Raw genomic sequence first — 9,892 nt, forward strand, 5'->3', positions numbered from 1 at the left:
AATTTATTTACAGGAGGTTGCTGTAAAATTGGAATCAATAAGAGCTAGGCATCCACAATTGCTGTATGAAAGCAAGTTGTATAAAATTCTAAATGGTGGTATTGGTATCCCACATATCAGGTAGGAAATCTCAATTTTGGTAAATTAAACTTCCTTCTAAGCAACCTTGAGTGTATCACATTACCTACCTACTTACCTTCATGTTACTGCAATCAGTTGCAAATAGAAATGAATTGTACCATAGGAATACTTAATTACCTCTAAATTGCTTTCTTAATCAAAATTATCTTACTTAGTGGTAATCAGCAAATTACTTAAAACCAGAATATACTTCCAGAAATGCTAGTTTTTATATAGTTTTTCTCTTTACCAATTAAATCATAATTCAATTTCATGTCTAGTTTATTGAGAATAAATACAAATTATTGCAGATAGAAAATTATTTACTCAAATACATTTTTTTGTATTTTATATATATCTACACATAAGCATAATATGCCATTTAGGTACTTATAGAAAGTCTTTTACAGTTAAAAACAAAGTAAATAAATCATTGGTTTTTCCAAATAATTAGTTCCATAAAAGGAATGACTACAACTTATTTCTTCATAACTTCTTAAAAACAGTCCATGCACAAGTTTCATAATATTTGCTTTATAAACTGCAGTGACCTTCTTCCTGTTATTTTTAGTTGCATAGTCAAAGGCAAATTTAGCTATCCTTTGAGACTTCTGTTTGGTTTTTGTATTGATTTAGATATATATCTACCTATAAGTTTTCTCTGCATAATATGTCATTTAGATACTTATAGAAAGTCATTCAAACGTTTTATAAGTAGGTAGGCAGTTAGCCAATATAATATGACTTAGTAAAGTCAGTTTTAACGATACTTTGAGTGATAAAAATGCACTATTGTTTGCGTGAATGTTGTTGCACTAATTAGCCATAAATTTGATAATAATTAACTTTCATTACGTAGAAATGCAGTGTAAGTAATCTTACTGTTTGTATTAAACCAATTTATACGTAAAAACTGGACTGATTTTTTTTATTTAAATTTGTTTGAAGTGATACACCATTTATTATTTTTAGTTTTTTTACATACTTGTTTATTCTATAATTTAATTAACCTCGCTGCCTACTTAATTAATAAAAACTTCTTATTTTTTGCTCGAATTACCAGATTTATGAAATGTTCGTATCTAAAACGACATATATTGAACATCCAGTAAAGCAAAATTGTATTATTAGTCATAATTAGTATGAAATTTTTGAGGATCTAAAAAGGGCGATATNATTTAATTAACCTCGCTGCCTACTTAATTAATAAAAACTTCTTATTTTTTGCTCGAATTACCAGATTTATGAAATGTTCGTATCTAAAACGACATTTATTGAACATCCAGTAAAGCAAAATTGTATTATTAGTCATAATTAGTATGAAATTTTTGAGGATCTAAAAAGGGCGATATTTTTTTGAGTTGATATTTTTGTAGCTCTATACGTAATTTTGTTTTTATTATCTTAGGTAAAGTAAAATTCCTGTTATTGACATATTTGTATATCATATTTGAAAATACATATCCAAATATTTGGTGTCGTTGCACTCGAAATAATTTACCATAGGAACATAATTGCGGGATTGAGTTTCAGTAATTTTGGCGTCAACAACTTCCGCTAGAAAGGCGGTTTTCCCTTAAAAAAGCTAAATTAGGGAATCGATTGAATACGTAACTTGATATCCGTCCTCAGTGAATTAACTTTTAACAGGACTGACAATGTTTCCTATTTCAAGGAAATAAATTTTTAGAAGAGTAACTGACAGCAAAGTTGTATTTTTAATATCTGAAGTAATTTTTTAGTTTTTGATAACATATCATAAAAGGGAATAGTTTCTGTATAACTTACCGATTGCAAATACTGAAAAACAAATGTGTGCCTCCTATATTTAAATTTCTAATTGCATTTTCAAACTGTAAATGTGACTTTTCCGAGAAACGTACTTAAAACTTTTCTAATAATAATTCCTTTTCCTTTTTTTAATAGGTATTTCGTGCATTTATTAACAAACTTTTATGTTTTAAAGTCAAATAGGTATTTTGTTATCATAACTTTTGTATTTACAAAAGTAAAGTATTAATTTCGTTTATTTAAAAAAACAGACAACTGCTAAAATCTACACTTGTAAATACAACTACCTGCAAGCAATTTATCTGATTAACTGTATGATACTAAAAATGTCCTAAGGTTAACATTTGATCAAAACTAGAAAATGGCGCACACTCGTTATGATTTACTTTATACCGAAAGTACTAAAATCATTGGCTGTATTCATCGTCATCCTTCATCATGTACGAAAAAAGGCCCCCGGAAAAGAATTCCCACTCAAAAAAAAATAATACCCTTGATTTATTATAAGGTAAATGGTAAATTTTATTAGACAGTTTTTATGGCTGTCTAAATCGTATACTACATGTAAACAAAAAAATACATATTTGTGTGATTATTGCAGAAAAAAATGGTTTACTTCTTTTATTATTTAGTTTTCTAACAATTTATATTCATATAAACGTACAGAATGTAATACAATTTAATAGAAATAAGAATAGATCGAGTAGATAATTAGCTACAACGTCATCATCTGTTGTTTAAAATTGTAATATTAGTAGAAAACAAACTCTTGTGTGTGAAGCATTAGTATTCTTATTTAAACAACAGGTAAACAATAGGTAATTAATAAGTGCTTGTTGGGAAGTCAACCCCCAACATAATAATATCGTTACATATATTAGTAAAAATAAAACAAATCAAGCAGGTAATTAACTAGAACTCATGATGTCTATTAACATTGTCATCATCAAGAAAAACAATAACTTGAAGTGTTGATTTTTTAAATTATTTGATAACATTCAGAATAAATTTTTGGTGATTTTTTCCAAAGTGGTTTTTTTCCGAGGTGATTTTTCCGGGGGGCTGTTTTCCTAGGTCCGTTTGTAATACATATACAGATAGCAAGAAACTTAATTTGATATTTTTATATGAGATTCATAAGGTCCCTATGTCGTACATCTTTCTTGTTAATAGGTATAAGTGTTGCAACACTTAATTTATCAAATTTGAATTATTGGTTAATATCTTCACTCGTTTTTCTTCGTCGATGGACGTTTGCAATCTTTATTGTCTATCTAATTTTCTGGCTCCTGCACAGAATATCTTATCAACGTCATTCTGAGCCATTGCCTGAGGTTAAGTAGCCAATATTGGACGGATTCGACATATTCTTCTACTCTTCATTGTTCCCTTGTACATTTACAAGTTTGTCCACTCTCGTTTTGTATTAAAATGGCCAGAGTGTGTCTGTAGTAAATTTTTGTATACACCAGGGAACTCTTTATTACTCTTTGTTCCCATTTTCTCAGCACTTATGTACACAATCGACAAGAAATTAATTCGTTTACTAATTAACAAAAGAAAGCATTACGTATAAGCTATTTACTTTTTTAATATTTCGTTGATTGAAGTTTTACTATTGAATGAAGAATAATCTTAGTTATTCCCATGGCTTCTTTGTCTTATGTGCAGTCTGTTAATACAAATTCATTGTAATTGATAGTGAAAGTAACTGGCTAAGTATATTTTTAAAAAAGCCAACACAGGTACAACTATATCCCCGTATTTCTTCAATGGTAGGTGTACAAAAAAAATAAACGTGGGTTTTCAAATATTTATCTCTTAGTCAATCAATTGCTTGATGATGTTTACCTTCCCAATTAGAATATTGTCAAAGCCTATACAGAAACTTTAATAGCATTGCTAGTGTAAATGACCTATTTCGCTAGTTTCTTAAAAGATTTGCTTGTCTGTGATTGTTCATGATTTATAAAAATAATTAGAACGTCTAGTAACAAATTGACAATAAAAATATTGTTGTTCTTTAAAGCTTTTCGTATGATCTTCGGTAACACCACTTTGTCAGTACATATGGGTAGTACTTATTTGCTTTATGTATTTTCTCGTGAAAGTTTGATTCATAATTTACCTGGTTGCAATTTTTTTTTTAAAGGTCACAATTTTATTAAGATTATTAAGTATAATTCTTCACATGCAGAGGTGAAGTGTCATTACTGAGTACCCAATGTTAATAATGGTAATTTCTTACAAAAGTAATTAGCTAATTAGTATTTGGAAGTAAGAATTATTGGATTTAGTAAATTGTTGAGAAGACGTAATAGAATTTAATATGCTTAATAATTTTGTCGAATATAAAATGTTTCTTAAATATCTCTTCTTATGAGAATTAAAATTAAAATGTAGTTCTCTCAAATATGCATATCTTCACATGACACATTAAATTTTCATAAAAGTCTGTTCTACACTTATCAAGTAATAGCTTTAATTTTACAGATAGGGGATAGCACAGTAATTAAGAACATAAATTTAATTAAAAAGTTGAGAATGCTATAAGGTAAAGTAGCATTCAAATTATTAAATAAAATTAGTTGTTAATTTAAAGGACGTTTCCGGGAATTGATTGTCCAGGGTACCCTGTTTAAATGCTGGTCATCGTAATCATAATAATATTATAAACAAAACTTAAGAATTTAAAATCATTTTTAGTTGCAATACCTTGTGGGGTATTTGGGAATAATAATTTTGGCATTTTTACTGTATGGTAGGACGGGTATTGGACAGACCTACTCTTAAAATCTGGAATTGTGATATGATACAGGAAAGAAAACAATTTTTTTTCTTTGTCTACCTACTATTTTTCTTTGAGAAATGTAATTTTTAAAATTAATTGCTTTTGTTTTTTGAAGAAAGGGGTTTTAACAAATTGATATCTTAATAGAGGTGTCTATACATATAAAATCACTATTTATAATTAAGGTGAATAGTAGTCTCATATAAACTAAAAAGAGACTCAACCTAAGTATCCACAAAACTTAATTGCGAACACGTGTTTTGTCCATTTCTAATGAATCTTGGGTTGATAATCTCCACATTAGAAGTGGACGAAATACGTGTCTCCTGTGAACCTGTTTTGTGGTGTAGGGTGAAATTGTTTATTTATTTATTTATTCCTTTGCCATAATCTTTTTCCCTTATCCCAAAAAAAATTTTAAAGCGCTTGATTTCGGACACATTTAAGAAGAATTTAAGTTCAGGTTTAGTTTTCGGTACTTTGTAGACTTGCTTTTGTGAGTATTTGTTATAAAGGCCAACGTGGCAAGTCCTGTTTAGTTGTTGCATGGGAGAGAAGGTTGACTTCCGCAACGTGCTCGTCGAGGTGGATTCTAAAACACGAACCAGAAGTGTTTCGAGGCCAGTTTTGTTGGACGTTCTGTATGCATGTACCTATATGTGTATACATATAAACGCGTGTCAACTACCACTTTCTATTTCCACGTTTACGTACGTATGTGTATTCATACACAATGGAGCAAACACAATAAACAACTCAAAAACGGCTCCTTTACGTACACACAAAAAACATGTGCATATGACATGTACAATACGTATTCCCTACATGTCTACATAACAGGGATACAAAAATAGATGTTCACATTGCTAAGGCGCACCCTGTGACACATCACGCGGGCTAATTAATTAATTGAAATCACATTCAAGACGTGCATTGACACGGGACAATCCATATTTGACCTGTTTTGGGAGAAAATGCAACTATGTAGTGGCAGATCCTTGCTAATCCTTGGTGAAATTTAGAAAACGTATTAATTTATCAGAATGTTAAGTTGCAGCCAAGAATATTTTCTTTGTTTCGGTGAAATATGCTTTATTATAGAATGAAGAATGAAATTGTTTATAACTTTACTTGTAAGCAATGCCAAATCTGCGTGCAAGTTATAACTTTTTGGAAATATTTTGTCGTTTTAATTTCTGTTTTTTTTTAATTTCCTTAAACAACAACATATTTTGTTGATAACAAATTTTGGCTGCACACCACAACGCTCTGGTAGTAGTCGTCTCGCTGGGTAATGCACACTTTAAATTTTTAAAAGATCGAATATAATTATTTTAGACCAATAAACACTGTAAAAGCTCAATAAGATTATTTTGGAGATTATTTTATTTACTTTTAGGGAATTTTTTATTGTCTGAAGCAATTTATTCTAAGAGTGATTTTTAATAAACTCGATCAAACATTTAGTCTGTTAGTTCATCTAGAATCAATATTAACAAGTTTCATCATTAAAAATACATAATGATAATGGGTAGTAAAACAGTAGGAAACTGAAATTGATAATAAAATAAAAGAAAGACCTTGCTGCAGATCAGACAAATTTTATCATTTACCTTTCGCCTGTATTTATACATATACCTAACTCCTACATTTGTTGTTAGGAGATAATACATATACCTATCCAAACAAATACAATTTAGAATTTAGGCTATTTATTATTTGTTATTTGTGTCCAAATCAAGTTAGATATAATGTTTGATTATTTTGTTGTTATCATCGAATAACAGTACTTATTACAAACATAATATCCATGTAGATTTTTGTCTTTATATTACGTTACTGAGTAATTACTTGATCGTAAGTGTGTACACTGATCACTGGCTCTCGAGGTTATTGTCCTTGTTTACAAAACACTGTTATGTGGTAGACCGAATGACATCAAGAACTGCCCGTCTATATCGGCTTTAATCGTCCACTACTCCATTATTAGTCATTAAATTCCATGAAATGTGTTGGTTACAGAAGATAGGTCTTCTTAAAAGTAGGAAATGCAAAATGGTAAAGGAATAAAGAAATTAAAAAGAAACTTATCCTAGTTACCCCAAAATTTGTTTACAACGAACACGTGTATCTCTCACTTCTAATATGGTCATTATCAACCCATTCACAAATAAACCAAAAAAAGACCCACCCTAGTTACCAGAAAACTTGTTTGCAGCGAACATGTGTATCGCTCATTTCTAATATGGTCATTATCAACCCATTCACAAATAAACCAAAAAAATACCCACCCTGGTAATTAGAAAACTTGTTTGGAGCGAACATGTCTATTACTCACTTCTAATATGGGCTTATTAACCCACTATAAAAGAGAGCGAAACATGTGTTCGCAGTAAACAAGTTTTGTGGTAACAAAGGAAAAACGTATGATCATATTGTACATTTCCCAAAATTTGCATGTGTTCACAGAATTTTTGTTTGATATGGGTCACGTCTTCAATTTTTTTTTCATTTGCCTAAAAGCATTGTAGAACCAAGCATGACAAAGGATTCTCGGTTAACAGAAATTTAACTAAAACATTTAAAATGTTAATCATTTATGATATAAAAAGCTTAGTTAATAGACAAAAAAATTAATGTTTACTAGACATTTAATGCGTTTCATAGTTAACGCCTTTGATTTACCCAAATTTTGTAAACATCATATACATATATATATACCTACCGATATTTTGACGGAGGTGACCTTCAGTTTTAAAATATTTTTGTTTAAAAATAGACTGTAAACAACGGCGTAATTATAATATTTGAAAATCATCGTATTTTAGTTTGAAATGGGGGTTTTCTTTCTAAACAATTGACTGGCATAAAAGACGTAGGTATTAAGTGCATATAGCTATAGAAACATTTCAGCCTTCATAGGTATAACAAATAATAATAATAAGTCTCATATAAACTAAAAAGAGACTCAACCTAAGTATCCACAAAACTTAATTGCGAACACGTGTTTTGTCCATTTCTAATGAATCTTGGGTTGATAATCTCCACATTAGAAGTGGACGAAATACGTGTCTCCTGTGAACCTGTTTTGTGGTGTAGGGTGAAATTGTTTATTTATTTATTTATTCCTTTGCCATAATCTTTTTCCCTTATCCCAAAAAAAATTTTAAAGCGCTTGATTTCGGACACATTTAAGAAGAATTTAAGTTCAGGTTTAGTTTTCGGTACTTTGTAGACTTGCTTTTGTGAGTATTTGTTATAAAGGCCAACGTGGCAAGTCCTGTTTAGTTGTTGCATGGGAGAGAAGGTTGACTTCCGCAACGTGCTCGTCGAGGTGGATTCTAAAACACGAACCAGAAGTGTTTCGAGGCCAGTTTTGTTGGACGTTCTGTATGCATGTACCTATATGTGTATACATATAAACGCGTGTCAACTACCACTTTCTATTTCCACGTTTACGTACGTATGTGTATTCATACACAATGGAGCAAACACAATAAACAACTCAAAAACGGCTCCTTTACGTACACACAAAAAACATGTGCATATGACATGTACAATACGTATTCCCTACATGTCTACATAACAGGGATACAAAAATAGATGTTCACATTGCTAAGGCGCACCCTGTGACACATCACGCGGGCTAATTAATTAATTGAAATCACATTCAAGACGTGCATTGACACGGGACAATCCATATTTGACCTGTTTTGGGAGAAAATGCAACTATGTAGTGGCAGATCCTTGCTAATCCTTGGTGAAATTTAGAAAACGTATTAATTTATCAGAATGTTAAGTTGCAGCCAAGAATATTTTCTTTGTTTCGGTGAAATATGCTTTATTATAGAATGAAGAATGAAATTGTTTATAACTTTACTTGTAAGCAATGCCAAATCTGCGTGCAAGTTATAACTTTTTGGAAATATTTTGTCGTTTTAATTTCTGTTTTTTTTTAATTTCCTTAAACAATAACATATTTTGTTGATAACAAATTTTGGCTGCACACCACAACGCTCTGGTAGTAGTCGTCTCGCTGGGTAATGCACACTTTAAATTTTTAAAAGATCGAATATAATTATTTTAGACCAATAAACACTGTAAAAGCTCAATAAGATTATTTTGGAGATTATTTTATTTACTTTTAGGGAATTTTTTATTGTCTGAAGCAATTTATTCTAAGAGTGATTTTTAATAAACTCGATCAAACATTTAGTCTGTTAGTTCATCTAGAATCAATATTAACAAGTTTCATCATTAAAAATACATAATGATAATGGGTAGTAAAACAGTAGGAAACTGAAATTGATAATAAAATAAAAGAAAGACCTTGCTGCAGATCAGACAAATTTTATCATTTACCTTTCGCCTGTATTTATACATATACCTAACTCCTACATTTGTTGTTAGGAGATAATACATATACCTATCCAAACAAATACAATTTAGAATTTAGGCTATTTATTATTTGTTATTTGTGTCCAAATCAAGTTAGATATAATGTTTGATTATTTTGTTGTTATCATCGAATAACAGTACTTATTACAAACATAATATCCATGTAGATTTTTGTCTTTATATTACGTTACTGAGTAATTACTTGATCGTAAGTGTGTACACTGATCACTGGCTCTCGAGNAAAATTTTCCAACATTGGACCTGGTTTGACACTGCAGAACGTGTCTGCTTGGCGTGCTTAGTCCACATTTATTACAGTTTTTGACGTTTGAAACGTTCTGCGATAATATTTTTTTTGGGTTGGTACTTGAAGATTGGCCGAACATTGGCCCAGTATTAAAAAGCCAATGCTTGGTTTCTCACTACTGGTTCAGGTTTGGGCTAGTGAAAAGCAGAATATTGCTGTTGGTATTGCAGTCTTGGTCTTGTGGAAATGCGAAATTCGATTGTATCGCAAACCCCTATTTTATACCTTTATGGTAAGGAACCTTTGTCGAAAACTCTGACTGAACGGTTTGGACTGTGCTTTAAAGATGTTTAGGAGGTATGTCAAAATGCTACGAGACAAATAAAAATTTGGAAGAACGTTCCTCATTCAATTCTAAAACTCCTGTAAAAATTACAAATCGATTCACTAAACCGTTAAAAAGTTATTGAAATTTTAAAAAATTGTAATTTTACACGTCATTTTATGGAGATTCGTTAACCGAACAGATTAAATTTATTTTTATT

At 30.3% G+C, this 9,892-nt stretch overlaps 1 protein-coding gene across 7 annotated transcripts in view; it reads left to right on the plus strand.

Moving 5' to 3' along the window:
* LOC108745253 (casein kinase I) overlaps nt 1–9,892 on the plus strand; it is a 33,051-nt gene that overhangs the window by 4,755 nt on the left and 18,404 nt on the right. For all 7 annotated transcript variants that reach the window (XR_003232550.1, XM_025981519.1, XM_018481394.2 and 4 more), the window contains exon 2: nt 14–120. Coding sequence is in view for 6 of the 7 variants with exons in the window: in XM_025981519.1 (XP_025837304.1) it covers nt 14–120 (107 nt within the window). In the remaining variant the exon portion in view is untranslated. The remainder of the gene's footprint in view (nt 1–13; nt 121–9,892) is intronic.

Source organism: Agrilus planipennis, unplaced genomic scaffold (assembly GCF_000699045.2).
Source record: "Agrilus planipennis isolate EAB-ADULT unplaced genomic scaffold, Apla_2.0 scaffold38, whole genome shotgun sequence".
Classification (NCBI taxonomy): domain Eukaryota; kingdom Metazoa; phylum Arthropoda; class Insecta; order Coleoptera; family Buprestidae; genus Agrilus; species Agrilus planipennis.